Here is a 16,797-nt window from a genome sequence, read left to right as displayed (position 1 = left end):
TTCCTGAGGGACGCGAAATTCGCCTCGTCGTAGCTTTGTAGCACTTTTTATCGAGAGCCTGCATCATCCATGAACTAAAACAGGAGCAAAATGCCCCTCCGCCCAGCCAAGAACGCCATGGCGTCTCCGAGGAGACCTAGGTACGTTCAAGTGTGACATGGCCGTATGTGCCCCATCACACCATTCAATAAGGGCCAAGGCATGCCTATCCTTCGCTGTTAGTTATATTGCAAAGATTTGAATAGGGGGGGCGTAGCTCCATGTTTGTGCGATCTCGTCGAGTCCCATCGAGTTACCGCCTCGCTCTCAACCTGCCCGCGACATGTAGGACGAGACATATTGGATTGTATATGTGACCTATCTTTTTGACTGGTAGTTGTCTACCACCAGGGACTAAAAGGTAAGATACATCTAAGCACCCACAAAAGCTCGGTTCAGGGCACTGCTGATACAAATTGTACGAGGAAAAATATATCTAAAATCATGTACCATTCATGCTCTATATTCTAGATCCGGTCAAACATGTCATATGAGATGTACTTTGTCTCCTAATCCCTGGCTGTAGACAACTAACAATTAAAGGGATAGCATAAGTTTGGTCATTTTTAAAATGTTGTGGCGCTACCTAAGCTCAGCTACAAAACGGAGGCAAACGGACAGAAACGGCTACGCTTCCATTTATAATGTAGTAAAATACGGCCACTTAATCCCACCTGATATGGGTAGTAAATGACGTCCACCTTAAGGGGTATCTTTAATACATCTATGAGAGATGAGAAAGTCAAAAGCGTACTGCATCTAAGGCCTTTTCTGGGCAACACTCGCAGGTGCCTATATTTCTAGGTATCTACTTTGGCTTGATTCGAATTGACATGTCGCGAACCACGTAAATCTGCCCGTAAAGATTTGTCACGTCAACAAACATGTCCCAGATGGCCATTTTACGTTGCTCTGCCCTAGCAACCGCTGGCGGAATCCCTGGCATCTCAGCTTCTTTTCGAAGGCGCCTAAGGGCTTCTTCAAGCGCGGTTTGCTCATACTCCGCCAACTCAAATAACGTATGCTTCCTGTCGTCGATGGTGCTGCGCTTTTCCAACGCAGGTGTCATGTTCGTAGAGCTGAAGTCGGGAAAATCTACTGAGTTCAAATTCCCTTCCTCCCGATCTCGCGCAATCGATCCAATGTCGTTATACATCCTACACATTGTCGCCAAGTGCTGGCAGGCGTCCCCGGCAAGATATTTCTGACATGTGGTCGGGAAACAGTCCGCGCCTCGAGACAGAGAAGCAGAAATCAAGCACGACAGGTAGGCGAGGGAATAAGGACATGACGTATGGCATGCCGACGTGGTGTGTACCCAGTTGTGGAATGTTCGGGACGCCGAGCTATATATATCCTTGTCTGACTGGGTCCCGAAAGAAAGATTGTCCTCGATTTGATCAACATGTGCAAGAAGGAATGCGCGTAGTTGCTGTTCGAGATGTTTGCGGTCCCAGCAGCTAGCCTTCACAACATCTTCGTCCGCCAGGACATGCTTGACGAACTGTGACAGCCTTCCGTCCATGGGTTTCTCAAGATCGGGGACGTCGCTAATAAATAGATTCCCGATCTCCTTTCGAGCGTTCTCCACAGAGCCGCCAAGTTGGAGTGCGATAACGCCTTCCATATATTCGTCGACTTGATAATTGAGGAAGGAGATTATCATCATCTTAAAAAGGAGTGATGTTGAGGCAAACGTGAATGAGCGGTTATTGCAAGCCGTCCAGGTGAAGGGAATAAGAGCAAAGTATTTATCTGTCTCCATATCCTCCCTAGGGAAGATCTGTAATCGGAGACGATCGAGTTTCTGCCGGAAAAGCAAGGCTTCTGTCAGAGAAGCGTGAATCTTCCAGTCCGGCAGGTCGGAGAATAACGGTGTCGCCTTGAAAATGTGCACGCACGGTTGCATTTGCTTGCGTATAGTAGGGTCCCAGCTCCTATATTCTATTCTGGGTCGGGGTATCGGGGTAGTGAACGCTTTCAGCGCTGCCAACACATACGACTCCGTAAGAAATGGGGACCTATAGCTGACTTTCTCTATCCAGGGATGATCTGACAGTTCTGTTGCTTCGCCTGCTGAGAGCATGAAATCAATGGCTTCCTTGATAGCAGAATCGACCGCTTCCTGGATGTCTTCGAAAAAGATCAAACGACGGGCTGCGCATAAGATGAGAATACCATATGCGGTTCTTTCTACTGAACCTTCCCAAGAACCGTCCTCCTTCTGTAGTAGCATTGTTCGCAAGCAGGATTGAAATAGAGTGATAGACACCCTGGATTGCAACTCTGAGTCCAGGAGGTCCAGCATCGTGTCATCATCCACTAATGCTAGCAGATCTGTAAAAGCTTCTACTAAGAGGAGGAACGGGTAAAGGCAAGCATGGTTCTAGGATAAAATAATCAGCTGGAGACCAAGTTAGATATCGATAGCTATCACCATCGTATATACTAACCCATTTGTCACGGATTTTACCGTCAGTTGTCCACCACTGTTCACACAAGAACTGGGATATCTTCCTGATTTGGTTTGCGTATAGGGCTTTGTTCGGATGGTGAAGTATAGCTAGTAGCACATGGCAATTTGCACTATAGCTCGGGTCTCTCTCCCTGGGATAAGTGCGGAAATGTGTGTCTGCCTCAAACATAGAGATCATCTGATCTAGAGGAACGGTTTCGTAGTCCATATGGTCTAATAAGCTCAAAGCCAATATGCCTTTGGATGTGTCATCGACATCTGGATTCAAAGAAGGCGCTGTAGCAATTAGTCCTCGTGACATGATCCCGGCTGCGGTATGTAACATACCAAATCCAATTACTGCATTCTGATTTCGGAAAGCTTGAGATACTGTCTCAGCAATCTCGTTGAACCCGGGACATTCTAGGTCCGAATGCGAGAATCCAGATTTAAGGAGGGTTGAGACAATCTGAAAAGGTGTTTAGAAGAGAACAGCTTGCTACCTATATAGGTACAATTGACATACCCAAGTATACTCAAAATAAGTGGATGGATAGGCGCTGGGGACACCCCCATCTCCATTTGGGGACGCATTGAGGACATGTCGAAGGTATTCCTCAGCCTCGTCATTCCCAGTCGAGATATTCATCAAGTAGGCCGCTGTCGAGGAAGGAGATGCCATCATCGAGCCATGGACCTTGTGGTGAGCTACTTGGTCAAAATCAACCTTGCCAATGAATGCTTCAAGGGAGTGTATAAGCGAGTGTTTACTCGTCCCATAGAGCAACTCTGGAGAGAAATGTTTGAGCTTTACTGCACGAAGTCGAAATAACTCGGCTTTATCGCCAAACTCAAATATATATCCTTCCTTCTCTAAAAGCTCAAGCAAAGTAGGAATGATCATTTCAAACCCGACATTAGACGAAGCTAAGACGTCCCACTTCGTTAGTTGTAACTGCAAAGCAGTTGATGCGCGTTCGATTCTCTCTCGTAGCTCACTGTCCAAGACCTGACGGATTTGCAGAGGCTCTCTTGCGTGTTTAATGAGAGAGAGAAGCGAGGCTGCAGTGTTGAGAACTCCGTCGGTCTGAGACATCGTTGTCTCCCAACCCCCGTCCTCAAGTTGGGCGTTTAGGATATAATGGAAGCTTTCGGGGAAGAGCCATCGTTTTAGTCCGTGGCTTATTTTCGCGATCATGGAGACCCATGCTGTGTCGTAAACAGTACAGCTCATACCCCCAAACCCATACAAAGGATCTCGTCGCCCCGAGATGCGTTGGAGAAGGCCTCTCGCCTGAGCGTTGAGATCTTGGTGCGTAATTGTTGTGAACATTCTAGAAAGAGTTTCAGTAGAATGGTGAGCCATTTCATCGTCAAACCACTTCGTTCCCCATCCCCGTTTCTTATCAAAACCGATATCGTATCCAATATGATGCATAGGTAGTTACCAAGTGCTTAGGTACTAGGTTGGTATGTTATCTCACGGCACGAATACATCGGGAAATCCGTCGGCCGTCCCAATGTAGACGTCCGATTCTTGTGCACCCGCACATTATTATTTGAGGTCTCAAACAGGGGCACAACTGTTGGAAGCGATATCATACTAATCTGGGGTCCGACGAGAACAGAAGTAGTTTGGAAACGTGTCCAAGAGTTGAATCTGAGAGCGAAGTTCAACGTAAACAGTACTTGGGTACCTAGTGAACCTCAGCGCTCAGAATTGGGCCCTGCGAATTCGACCGCATAACTTAGGAATCTATCTTTGACAGAGCACCATTCCTAGGTACTTGGTCTGATACTTGGCATTTTTAAACACCATGGCAAATAGTGAAATGGGCCAGCTGATCCATCTACAAGGGTTTATATCCTCTTCAGGTTATGCCAAAATCATTGGCATCCTGCTAGCAGGTCTCTGGCTCTCTTTGCTGCTATCTCAACATCGAAAACCGAAAGTCCGCGGGGCGCCAACGTTCGGCAGTCACTGGTGGTGGGAGCCAGGCCTTCTGACGCAATCTAGATTCACCTTCGGCGCTCGTGATATCATTGCAGCCGGATATCGTAAAGTAACTTTGAAGCCTACATTGTTTGCTTTCCTAGGTATCTAGCTGACCGCTCTAAGTTCAAACATAGACCATTCGTAGTCAGACGTTTCGACGTTGATATTACGGTGTTGCCTAACAAATACCTGAGCGAACTGCGTCTCGTCCCACCAACTCAACTGAGTGCAGTAAAGGCACAAGTAGATGTAAGTTCCGAGCCCCTTCCACAAAAACTCCTTTAATACCTAGTACCTAGGTTTATGCCTGACCAGTTATTTTGAACTGACTGCATAGAACCTTGGTCACAAATGGACACACACAACCATAATGACCGAATCCAATCTCCATTTCCGGGTTATCCAGAACAAACTCATCCCCGAGCTTCCTAAGTACTTAGATATTGCCAAAGAAGAACTAGACTATGCATGGGAGATTGAAATCCCCCACTCTAAGGGTAATCTACTATTCGCACCCCTAATGATATAGAGTAAGCTGATATATAATAGAATGGCAAGAAGTCAACATTCAGCAGGTGATGAGGATGCTCGTGGCCCGGATGTCAGCCAAAGTGTTCATGGGCTACCCTGCTTGTAGAGACGTGGAGTGGTTGAATCTTTCGATAGACTTCTCAATCGATATGTTCACAGCAGCTTTCACTCTGAGGATGTTCCCGCCTTACACTCATCCCGTTATTGCTCATCTCATCCCAGCACGATACAGGATCAACCGGAATCTCAAAACTGCGGAAAGAATAATCAGGCCGCTTATGGATATGCATAGAGCTGCCGCTCGGAAACGGGCCATGGGAGAACAGGTAGACGAAGATGACACGCTCTTGAATTGGATGATGGACCACGGCGACGAGAAGGAGAATGTTCCTGAGAACATGTCGGTGCGACAGGCTATATTGACCCTAGCTAGCATCCACACAACGTCAATAGCGGTTGCAAATATCCTCTTCGATCTTTGTGCCTGGCCTGAGTGGTTTCCCATTCTGAGAGAAGAAATCAGTCAGATTACGGATGAACTAGGGCCCATCGAATCAGGGTTAAGATGCGGAGCAAAAGATTGGCTTTCGCGTCTGGAAAAGCTTGACAGCTTCTTCATTGAGAGCCAGAGGTTCAACCCACCTATCTTGCGTAAGTCATCAACCACTTTTGAAACAGGATAATCTTTTGAATTCTAACTAACATCATTCCAAATAGTTGGACCCCAAAGAGTCGCTCTGGAGACTCTCACGCTGAAAGATGGGACGTATATTCCCGCCGGATCTAGAATCTCCTGGGCTGGCCATCACCATCTGAATGACCCGGCCGTAACTCCCGAACCGGAGCTCTTCGACCCTATGAGAAGCTACCGAAAGCGCCATTCTTCCGCAGACAACATGAATAAACACCTGGCGGGGCAGACCAACACAGATAACGTATCGTTTGGCTATGGAAAGTTAGCTTGCCCAGGGCGAGCCTTTGCCGTGGGCGAAATCAAACTCATCCTCGCCCGACTTATCCATCAATTCGAATTCAAGTTCCCGGATGGCAAGTCCCGGCCTGTCAATATGTACGCCGACGAAAATGTTTTCCCGGATCCCGAGGGCCGAGTTATGATGAGACTCAGACAGAGGTAATATTCGTAAAGAGTTACTACATCTCATTGTGGCAAGGTTGCTCGTATAATAAAGGGGCGGGTAGAGAAGAAGTCAACATGATGCAGTGCGAGGGAAAAGAGTTAGGGGGTTGAGGCATAAAAATGTATAAAGGAATTAATTGATACGGAGGGATACAGCTGAAATATGAAAATATCAGAAGCTGGGGACAGACAGAGAGATATAAGGAAGAAAAATATCGGTAATATAAAACGTCAAAAAAAGCTCAGTCCTGAGTCGAATACAAGACCTACGAAAAACCTGTTGGGTTTGCTGAGGTGTCGAGCGTGGTCGCTCGAAAGAACCACTCCACCACTTGGTACGCAATCCTCGGTCAGGAGGAGGTTTTCTCTGGCCTCAAGTCATCCACTAGGGAGTCGGCTGGGATTTGAATTGTTTTTAGGGTATATAAGTCAAAGCTGCACCCAGATTCTACCGGCTTCCATGTGACTCATGCTCTCAAACGACACATGAAAATTAGTGGTTATATTTATAGAAGAATACTAAGGGAGTACAAAGACGTATCCTGATTTACCAACGTGCCCGTCCGACTTGCCATATTCAACTGTCAGAAGCAAAGTCCCTTGGAGGGCAAGTCGTTCTACATCCGACAGGATTGGGGCTCGTCTCGTCAGAGGCTCGATTCATTGAGAGAAAGCCCATTGGTACTTAGTCCTAATACAACATGACCTGTCTATATTCTTTTGGTCGAAGTCGTCTGCGAGCAGTGTTTAAGATGTATAATGGGGCGAAGCATACATAGCTAACCACCCACACCGATAGAAGTTGAATTTTGGTTGGTTGGGAGCGCCCCTGGATTCATGAAACAGAATCTTTCCTCTTCAATTTTGTCAATGCCTAGTCAACGGATAGGTAGTCAAGAAACTACTATAATCTCGGTAGGCAAGTAAAGGGCTGAAAGCTTGCGTCTATGATCTCTCAATATTCACCGTCAAGTGGTGATTTCCTTTATATAATTGATATTTCATCAAGGCAAGAGGTCTCGCTGTTTAGTTCATTGTGTGCCGCGGTGAATTCATTTCTAATTGCTCTGCTAGTTTTTGATTATGAACAATGCTTAAAGGTGGTACGGTTACCCTTAATATGGTGGTGATTGACGCGATGAAGGATGATACGTTGGTGGGTACAAATCGTCAGAAAGGACTCATGATGTCGATGTTTAAGTGGAACATTGCCCGAACCATCTCAAGTCGGCGGCTCGCGTTCCCGATAGTTTCACTTTATCTCCGCCTGCCAACAACTCGATCGGAGATCGTATATACGAACCCCTTGAGACATTGTGGCGTTGATGCAGAAAAGTCGGCACTCGTTTCCCTTCCGCGACGCGAGCTTGCTGTCTATAAACGTGCATCTTCGTTTCCATACACCACACTTAAAATCGCAGCAACTCATAGATTCAACATCTTCTCTCACTGAGAGTAACAACAGTACGAAATGCTTCCGCCTTCGTTTTCAATTGCACTTGAAGAGCACGCTGCATTCCCATCTCTGGGAGCGGATAAGCCGTTCTTTCGCGATACCTTCAAGGTATTCCCAAAATGCCTAGAAGAGGCGGAAGACCACTCAACCGGCCGCCTCGCGACTATGGACGAGGGTCACATATCTTACCAGATCATGTCTCACTTGCCGGGCACGGGCAATGACAGGCCCGAAGCCTGCCAAAAAGCGAACGACGAGATGGCCGAAGCGATCAAGAAGAACCCCACTCGTTTTGGTGGTTTCGCTGCCCTCCCAATGGCACATCCGGAAGAGGCGGCTAGGGAACTAGAACGAGTTGTCAAGGAATTGGGCTTTCAGGGTGTTTTGATCGACAGTCATCTCGACGACATGACCCATTTCGACAACGAACGCTTCTGGCCCGTCTTTGAGATGGCCGAACGTCTTGATGTTCCGATTTACATCCATCCGGGACCACCCCCGGAGACCTTCGTAGAAGAAAGATATGGCGGCAATTATGCCGCTGACGTCGCGCTGGGGTTATCGACAGCTGCTTGGGGTTGGCACGAGGACGTTGGACTGCACATTCTCAAGCTCTTTTCAGCCGGCCTCTTCGATCGCTTCCCCAACGTGAAAATCATCATCGGTCATATGGGCGAGATGATTCCTATGATGATTGATAGAGCGAGTGAACTGCTGAGTAGATACCGGAAAAGCGAGGGCGGACGTAGCCTCTATGATGTCTGGGATCAGAACATATGGGTGACCTCAAGCGGCATGTTCAGCGTGAGAGCCCTCGAGATGCTCCTGAAGGTAACAAAGAAGGATCGGATCATGTATAGCATCGATACCCCTTTTAGCAAAAACATTCAGGGGTGGAAGTATCTCCAAGAACTCGCGGAGAAAAGAACGTTGTCGAAGGAAGACTTGGACAACTTTGCATTTGGGAATGCTAAAAACCTGTTCAAGTTAAACTTCGAGCTCAAGAAATTTTGAGTCCCTGGTCCTTTTTCGGTATTACAGCGTCGGGCCCTAAGCACGTTCCCAACATACCTAGTCCTCGATTAGCCAATAAGAAGCGATAATTTGCCTTACGTAAGACTATAGCAAGATAGTAACATGTAGTAACAACGGCTAAAGTATCGTAATTCCAACAAGTATTACGATTGGAGTTGATCTCGAAACACTTGCTCCAGTGCGGCGGCGTTAATACAAGAGGTGAAGTTGTAGTCTCATTTTCGCTCTGACATTATCCAATTTAGACCAAATTATGTTAGATGATCCGGAATTCGTGGTCTCTATGAAGATGATTAGTCGGTATAAAATGCAAATTACGGATTACTAAAGAGATGATATGCTTTTAAAGCATCGAAAAATTATTATATAAGGCCCTTTAAAAGGATAATCATTTTCGCTGTGATACTTTAGTAATACCCCGCTAAGATAAGATTATTCACTGATAAGATAACAATTTTTGGCTTGAACGCTGAACGTCTCCAAAAATTTCCCATGCATAAAGCTTCATCCGACAATTCTTAGTAAACTGTATGCGCCGGCGCATTGAACGATGGCGCCAGAATCTAAGACTCCGAAAAAGGATCCCCGGGCCTGGGACGCTTTAACGCCGCCGCTGGCAGAATGGATTCTCGACGCCGTTTCGAGTATGGGCTTTGCCCGAGCCACTCCCGTCCAGGCCAGCGTATGGCCTCTCTTTGGAGGGGGGAATAAGGATGTAGTTGTCGAAGTATGAAGACGCCAATTTCCGAATGATTATAAGATATTTACTAAAAAGGGAGTAACAGGCAGTAACAGGAAGCGGGAAAACTCTCTCGTTCCTCCTCCCCCTCGTCCATAGAATCCTACGCCAGGATGAACCCACAAAACGGCACCATGTCGCCGCTATCGTCGTTGCGCCCACGAAAGAACTCGCGGGCCAGATCCACGGCGCCTTAACGTCGCTTATCGCATTTCACCCCGCGTCCGCCGACCTGCTCCCATTCCTCTCAGGCGAGGAAAAGCGGCCGGAGACCAGTACTCCCGTGGTTGTACCACAGCTGCTTTCGGGTGGTAGCACCACGACGACGGCGCAGGACCTAAGTTTCTTCCTACGCGCGTCGCCGAATATCCTTATATCCACCCCGGGTCGGCTAGTGGAGCTGCTCTCATCGCCGCATGTGCATTGCCCGCAATCCTCCTTCGAAGTCTTAGTCCTCGACGAGGCCGACAGGCTCTTGGACCTAGGTTTCAAGGCGGATCTGCAGAAAATCCTGTCACGGCTACCGAAACAACGGAGGACGGGGCTCTTCAGCGCCAGCGTCAGCGAGGCCGTGGGCGAAATCATAAGAGTGGGTCTGCGGAACCCCGTCAAAGTTGCCGTGAAAGTAAAGAGCCTTAAGACCGGGGGTATCATCGAAGAGCGGCGGACTCCCGCAAGTCTGCAGATGTGCTATCTAACCACGCCCGCCAGCCACAAGTTGCCAAGCCTGGTCCAACTCCTCGAAAAACTCGACCCTCGGCCGCAGAAGAGCATCGTGTTCCTCAGTACCTGCGCCGCCGTCGACTACTTCTCGCACATCCTACCCGTCCTTCTACCATCAGGTTTCGACCTCGTACCCTTACACGGTAAATTCGACGCCAAGGTGCGGGAAAAGAACTTCAACAAGTTCCTCACCTCAGCCCAGCCCTCCATTCTCCTCACAACCGACGTCGCGGCCCGCGGCCTCGACTTCCCTCAAGTAGACCTCGTAGTACAAATCGACCCGCCCTCCGACCCGAAATCCTTCCTCCACCGGTGCGGCCGCGCAGGCCGTGCCGGCCGCCGCGGTCTAAGCGTCGTATTCCTTCAACCCAACGAAGAGGACTACGTCGCGTTCCTGGACGTGCGCAAGACGCCCATCGCGCCGCTCCCCTTCCCGCGCATCATCGTCGCGGAGTCGGAGGCGCGCGACACGGCCGAGAAGATACGGGCCGCGGTGCGCGCGGACCGCGCGCTGCACGACAAGGCGCAGAAGGCGTTCGTCAGCTGGGTCCGCAGCTACAGCAAGCACGCGGCGAGCTCCATCTTCCGCGTCGGCGCCCAGGACTGGACGGACCTAGGGCTCGCGTGGGGCCTGCTGCGGCTGCCGAAGATGCCGGAACTGAAGAAATTCGCCGGCGACAAGTTCCTCGGCGTCGAGATGGACTGGGATGCGTATTCCTACGCGAAGAAGGACCGCGAGAAGCTGCGGTTAACCGCGCTACGGGAGTACATCGAGAAGAAGGAAAGCGGGGAAGGGGAAGCGGGGGGAGATGATAACGGCGCGGAGGCGCACAAGGCGAAGAAGAGGCGCAATGCGGAGGCGTGGAGCGGGAAGCACGAGAAAGAGGAGCTGAGGGCGCAGCGCCGCGATAAGAAGAGGCGCAAGCGCGAGGCGGGACGGAAGCAGGGGCTTAGCGAGGAGGAGAAGGCTAAGGAGAGGGATCTCGAGAGTTTGCTGGAGGAGGTGAGGAGGAGGAATAGGGAGAAATATGCTGCTGCTAGCGCTTCTGATGCTGGGGAAGGAGGAGGTGATGAGTTTTCGGGGTTTGATTAGAGAGAAGGGAGAAGGTTATAGATATATACCCATTTAATATGAGATGGAAGTGAAGGAGAATAATTGGTGCCCTCTTACTGTTCCTTTCCGAGTATGTTATGAGAGAAAAGATTTAGGTAATGTACGAATGCCCACTATTTCAGAGCATTGCGGATTGCGCAGTCAACATAATCAACAGTAGAAGCTCAGGAAAATTCATCTCAACATTAAACTACCTATTAATCCCCAATCCCAGTAAAAAATATCTCGAGGTTTGTGGGTATGAGACCATAGAAACAGAATTGCGGTATCAAGCGAATGATCTTGGGTATCCTTAACGGGTATCGAATTACGCCCTGCCTCGCCCAGCCAGTTCCATCTCACGGACCTCTGATTAATACCAGACACGTATTTTCGTTATTTTCAAGTATTGTGGCCTTTGCTTGGTTCGAAACCAGCACAGCTTTTTCATCTCCGCGTTTGTCCAACCGGGTCATATCCGTCATTGCGGTCATGTTCCAACCAAAGTCAACACGTAAAAGTACAAGTTGCAACCTTGACAGTCAAGGTAACATCGAAACTAGAGAGAGATTATTCCCTTAGATATTCTCGATGACATGGGCATTCACTGCCTGGTTAAAGCCTGAATCGCCGGCTTGAGACCCACTCGACTCGCCGATTTCGTACGGCTTGCCTGATTGGATAGCTTCATTGAGGCCACTCATAGTCTGGTTGTGGGCGGGCAGAAAGATAACCTTGGAGTTGGCTGACTTGGCCATAGCCTGCATCGCCTCCAAGTATCTGATCTGCATGGCCGGTGCGGATGATAGGATGTCGGCGGCCTGGCGCATCAACTTGGCGCTCTCAACCTCGGCCTTGGCCGCAATGATCTTGCTCTCTCCGATACGCTTGCTCTGCGCGGCCATCGATAGCGACCCTTGGAGCTCTTGGCTGAAGACGATATCCTTGATCAACATAGACTCGACCTGCACACCCCAGCCGCCGGCGACATCTTCAATGATTTCGCGAATGCTCGATGCGATCTCCTCGCGGCGCTCGATGACGTCCTGAAGGACACGCGCGCCAACAACATGACGGAGGGTCGTCTGTGTGCGTTCAATAAGGGCCTGTCGCACATTGGCGATGCCGAACGCGGCCTTGTGCGGTGAGGTGATGTGATAGTAGATAACAGATGTTAAGTCAACCGTGACATTGTCCTTGGTCATACAAACTTGTCTAGGGACCTCTGAAGGTTGCGCATGTTTGATTAGAACTGATCCTATTCTGTTGCCGCTTGGTTTTCAGGAGAAGAATATACATACCGACAATCTGGATCTTGACATCGACTTGGACAAGTCGCTCAGAAAGAGGGTTGATCTTGACTAAACCGGGGTCGACGGCCTTATAGAACTTGCCGAATTTTGTAACAAGTCCTACATTGCCCTGGTGCACTTGCTTATAGGGATTGGGGCAGCAGATGACGCAAGGGATGGCTCCAAGTGTACCCATACAAGAACCGAAAGCGTTAACTATGAACAAGATTAACACGAATACAGGGATATTATTAGTGATCGCATTGAATCGTACTCATGCTTCCATACCAGCCCTTTGGGTTGGCATCGTTTCCGACGATAGACGCATAGCTCGCCTGGAGATCCTCCTGCTTGGGACGCTCAACAGTCATGTTCGGCTGCGGTCTGAAAGCAGCTTGACTAGAGCTAGATCCATTGGACTGGTCGACGGCCTTGTTCCTAGAAGGATCGGACATGATGATAGCACTCTAGGATTCGAGATATGAGTTAGATTAGGTAGTCGAATTAAGTCTTCTCGAGAAGACGTATCACTATTCCCAGATGTTAAAAAACGATAATGCGATTAAGGATGAGTTCAAGTTTGAGAGTTGGAGAAAGAAGAAACAAGACGATACGAATCAGGCGGAGAATACATACATATGTATGTATTAGACTAGATGGTCTAGGTGGTTTGAGATGTGTATTAGGTTTTTTTATTGATTCGTCTGTAAAAGGAAATGGGAGGGATGATGTCACGTTAATCAGAGGCTGTGCGACGTACCTTTAGCTGAATTGTGAAGTCGTTGCTGGGGTAGCTACATGTAAGTTCTGAATGACACCTAGGTAGGGTTTGGGGAATTGTCTGATTGGTTGGGTCGATTTGTAACACAGTGAGGAGTTAATGTTGTGGAACCACCAGCGAATGGAAAGTGGTACTTTTGTCGAAAAGTTGGGGAAGCTACACGGGGTAATGGGAAGGGGCAAAGAGGCGAGAACAACAGCAGGAGACAATGGATCTATTTAATGTTCAAGTCTTTATATTTCGAGATACGTACTGTATTTGTCAAAGAATCTTGAGATCAACATCATAGATTCGAAGCGATTCAATTCAGCCGCTAAAATACGGGATGCGGATACGGCTATCGACAATCACGTTTTCAGTTTCCAGGTCAGCAGCTCAACATCGTAAGATCCACTGAGGCAATGCCGGGCTAGTTTCTTACGGAGCTAAGAGAAATCCTACGCGTAGTATTCGAGCGTGCCAGGTAGGTGCATATTTTAGCTAAGCCTAGAAACTAGATCGCAGCACTACCACGTGCCGAATTCCGTCTCTTTAAGGGCCGGAAGATACAACCCGATTTGCAGGCCACGCTTAGTGTATTTGACTACTTCTGGAAAGATTCCCACAATTGCTGACTCCAACAACCAATACCACCGTTCTACATATTGTCCCAATGTAGCCATTGGTGATGCCTCGTTTCTATTACTTACTACGTATTGCTGTTCATCAAGTACCTATCTCAAGTTAATACATCAGTCATGTCTTAACATATTAAGAAATAAATACAGACATTTCGATACACCTTCAAACCTCCAATCAATGGAGAACTGAATATTTCTATCCAATTATCAGAATCAGTCTTCCCTGAATCTGCAGGCTTTCTTTGCCAGCTAGGTAGTGAACGTGACTCTAGCACTGCCTCAATTCAAATTCCCAATCCTACCCTTTGCGACGCCCGGTTTCTATGATATAATAGCAACTCACCTACACACGAACCACGTTTACGCTGCAGTCTCACGAACTGCTAGATTGAGCAACTCGCTTCGAATAAACCTAGAAGTTTGATTCGAAAGGCGTTTTGAGAGGCATTTTTGACTGAAAAATAGAAGAAAATCAAAACCCCGATTCGTCAAAGACATCGCGGCCTCACAACGGCGAATGTGTTTCAGCCACCGAATAGATCTCGTCGATCTGTATATGAATAAAGGTCTCAATATTCGAAACTACCACAATCTCTATCCCTTAGAAGGTATTTAGGCTGTTAGGATGCGCAATCTTGTCTCAGGTTCGACTCAATTCTACTACCTAGGTATTCAGATCTTTTCTAGCACTGTGTAGGTAGAGAAGGCTTCTGGAATCCTTCCTATTCGAACGTGACGTCAAGTTTTCACTATCGGTGACAAAAATTCTTAAGACATTCGTTATATCTGTGCCGCTTGATCTTGAGGCTTGCAAGAATCACCGTGGCATTGCCCAATGGGCTCATCTTTACCAACATAGGTAACAGTCATTGATGGAATAGAACTACGCCACCCCTAACACATACCTAACCCACCGATCAGCCTCGTTATTTGATCCACCTCGCTTGGCATTGGAACCAGTTCATAAAGTCTTGGCTAAGCACCGGCTTTTACGATGAACCCACTCTAGGGCTGGGGTGGATCCTAGATATTCAGCTAGGCATAGTGTACTCAGTTTACTGGGGTTTTGGTCGCATTTCCATTTTGATAAACATATCATCTCAATAAGGAGGTAGGGAGAAGCGGAAAAGTACCTAATCATCAGTCCACTGACGAACCAATATCTATAGACGCGTATTATAGCGGTTCACTACATCCACTCAATGAGGGTATCAGACACTACCCAGTTAGATATCTTCTAACTTGAGGGTCTCCAGTACATGGACCAAATCGTAATCCCCTGCCCACCTTTTCTCGCCAAGCCGTCAGGACCGACTTTGCCTTTCCCTAGAACTACTTCGCCGACAGTCACGAAGCCATGTTTAGAATAAAGGTTTCGAGAATTTGGTGTGGTAGCCTCGAGCCATAGAGGTCGCCCGTCACTTGTGGCACGTTCTTGCATGTGTACAAGTAACGAGCTCGCAAAGCCTTGTCGACGACGGTCCACTGCTGTCCCCATAATGAAGACATACCAGTGGTTCTTCTGCTCCTCCTTGGTCAAGGCCTTTTCTATCATAGGCTCAGCGCCGCTGGAGTACTCAAACATAGACCGCTGGGAAGGCTTTGGTTAGTCGCGTGGCGTACGGTTAATTACCTAATGAATAAATAAAGTGAGATAGTATACCTTAAATGATCCCGGGCCTATAGTAAAAAGGGCTGGGATCAGTCCTGCTCTCAACAGGGTCCGCGGATTATCAAGACTCGCTCCTGGTGGTATGAGAACGCTGCAACAGGAAAAGTCGTCTACCTCGATAAATATCGCTTTATTAAGCGAGGCCTGAGTGAAGAAAGCCCGGAAAAGCTTTGCGAGAACAGACTGGTGTTTAGACAGGGGATAATTGTGTAGGAGCCATGCGAAGACCGGGTCGTTTTGGAAGGCAGGCGTTAATACTTGAATGGTCCTGTTGATGTATTCTATGCAGAGACTGGTTAAATGACGATATATTGAGTGTGGTCAGTGAATGAGAGTCTAACCTTTACTACCAGATGTAATTTGGAACTTCTGCTGGGGCGCCATGGTGACGCAAACATCCTCGTCATCCGAAATCTAATTGAGATGTTTGATGGAGATGTATGTTGCTCATTCCATTCCAATGTTTCGAAAAGTAAGGGGTTTGATGTTCAGAGCTTTCCAAGTTGTTGGCTGAGCTCATCCCTTAATACGGTCGGACTAATTCTTATAGCCGAAATGTCCGTACCCAGCTTTAGAACCAGATCAGCCTCGATAACTAAATAAGCATAAAGAGAAGGTTAGCAGAACCAACTCTTGGGGAATGATTAAATTCGACTACAAAGCTAATATGTATTATCTGGTATGGATGATAGTCTATCTCCTCGACTACATAGTCAGCATAAGACTTACAACTCCACTACCTACAATTAGTAATTGCACTGCTAGTAGCCCCTGAGCTCCACTGGCACCCACAGAAGCTTACTTCTGGTTGTTAGACCCCTCTGAAGATCACTGTAAGAGCCTCAACACTTACAAGTTTAACTGGCCTGCGCTATCGCCAATACACAATTATGTGTTACTGGTTTTGTGGAAATTGTAGTCTTGTGCCAGTCAAGGAGATAGGTAAGTTATAAACGGTATCAGGTATCTATTAGACATTAATATTAGTATAAGGGAACCTCATGGCATGGTGAGATATCTTAGTCTCCACCGCAATAATTGTCATTGGAGATACGAAGCAATATTTATGGTAAACAAGGCGGGCTTCATGTGAAGATACCATGTCAAATCACATTTCGATGCTGGCTTTGCTTCCATCTAATATTCCTACTTATGATTGCTTGGAGTGTAACTTGTTCACGGGTCTTAAATGTTATTTTGTGGAGTATAAATCTTAAATGGGTGGGA

General features: G+C 47.7%; 6 protein-coding genes across 6 annotated transcripts; 3 read left to right on the top strand and 3 right to left on the bottom strand.

Annotated features, from left to right (window-relative positions):
* Positions 1-847: 847 nt before the first annotated feature.
* On the bottom strand, positions 848-3,860 carry F4807DRAFT_469575 (terpene synthase family protein; the record flags this gene model as incomplete). Its single annotated transcript, XM_048002720.1, has 4 exons — positions 848-2,425; positions 2,493-2,791; positions 2,843-2,963; positions 3,021-3,860. 4 exons carry the CDS (start codon positions 3,858-3,860, stop codon positions 848-850), a joined length of 2,838 nt encoding a protein of 945 aa, XP_047858244.1.
* A 451-nt stretch (positions 3,861-4,311) lies between these two features.
* F4807DRAFT_469573 (cytochrome P450) lies at positions 4,312-6,344 on the top strand (the record flags this gene model as incomplete). The annotated part of the gene is made up of 5 exons (XM_048002719.1): positions 4,312-4,557; positions 4,614-4,739; positions 4,828-4,987; positions 5,040-5,672; positions 5,739-6,344. 5 exons carry the CDS (start codon positions 4,312-4,314, stop codon positions 6,155-6,157), a joined length of 1,584 nt encoding a protein of 527 aa, XP_047858243.1. The 3' UTR covers positions 6,158-6,344.
* Positions 6,345-7,460: 1,116 nt separating this feature from the next.
* F4807DRAFT_198127 (amidohydrolase 2) lies at positions 7,461-8,734 on the top strand. Its single transcript, XM_047993776.1, has one exon. It carries the CDS (start codon positions 7,631-7,633, stop codon positions 8,627-8,629), a length of 999 nt encoding a protein of 332 aa, XP_047858242.1. The 5' UTR covers positions 7,461-7,630; the 3' UTR covers positions 8,630-8,734.
* A 466-nt stretch (positions 8,735-9,200) lies between these two features.
* Positions 9,201-11,205, top strand: F4807DRAFT_456268 (ATP-dependent rRNA helicase spb4; the record flags this gene model as incomplete). The annotated part of the gene is made up of 2 exons (XM_048000856.1): positions 9,201-9,377; positions 9,436-11,205. 2 exons carry the CDS (start codon positions 9,201-9,203, stop codon positions 11,203-11,205), a joined length of 1,947 nt encoding a protein of 648 aa, XP_047858241.1.
* Positions 11,206-11,389: 184 nt separating this feature from the next.
* F4807DRAFT_408823 (stomatin-like protein) lies at positions 11,390-13,680 on the bottom strand. The gene is made up of 3 exons (XM_047996479.1): positions 12,772-13,680; positions 12,507-12,713; positions 11,390-12,430 (listed from the first exon to the last, which is right to left on the bottom strand). Exons 1-3 carry the CDS (start codon positions 12,950-12,952, stop codon positions 11,784-11,786), a joined length of 1,035 nt encoding a protein of 344 aa, XP_047858240.1. The 5' UTR covers positions 12,953-13,680; the 3' UTR covers positions 11,390-11,783.
* Positions 13,681-15,010: 1,330 nt separating this feature from the next.
* F4807DRAFT_408820 (uncharacterized protein) lies at positions 15,011-16,083 on the bottom strand. The gene is made up of 3 exons (XM_047996478.1): positions 15,912-16,083; positions 15,562-15,851; positions 15,011-15,489 (listed from the first exon to the last, which is right to left on the bottom strand). Exons 1-3 carry the CDS (start codon positions 15,952-15,954, stop codon positions 15,136-15,138), a joined length of 687 nt encoding a protein of 228 aa, XP_047858239.1. The 5' UTR covers positions 15,955-16,083; the 3' UTR covers positions 15,011-15,135.
* Between the last annotated feature and the right edge of the window lie 714 nt (positions 16,084-16,797).

This window comes from Annulohypoxylon truncatum (genome assembly GCF_022578515.1).
Source record: "Annulohypoxylon truncatum strain CBS 140777 unplaced genomic scaffold F4807scaffold_3, whole genome shotgun sequence".
Classification (NCBI taxonomy): Eukaryota; Fungi; Ascomycota; class Sordariomycetes; order Xylariales; family Hypoxylaceae; genus Annulohypoxylon; species Annulohypoxylon truncatum.
The sequence above is the reverse complement of the archived record's forward strand: the minus strand, read 5'-3'. Positions and strand labels throughout refer to the sequence as shown.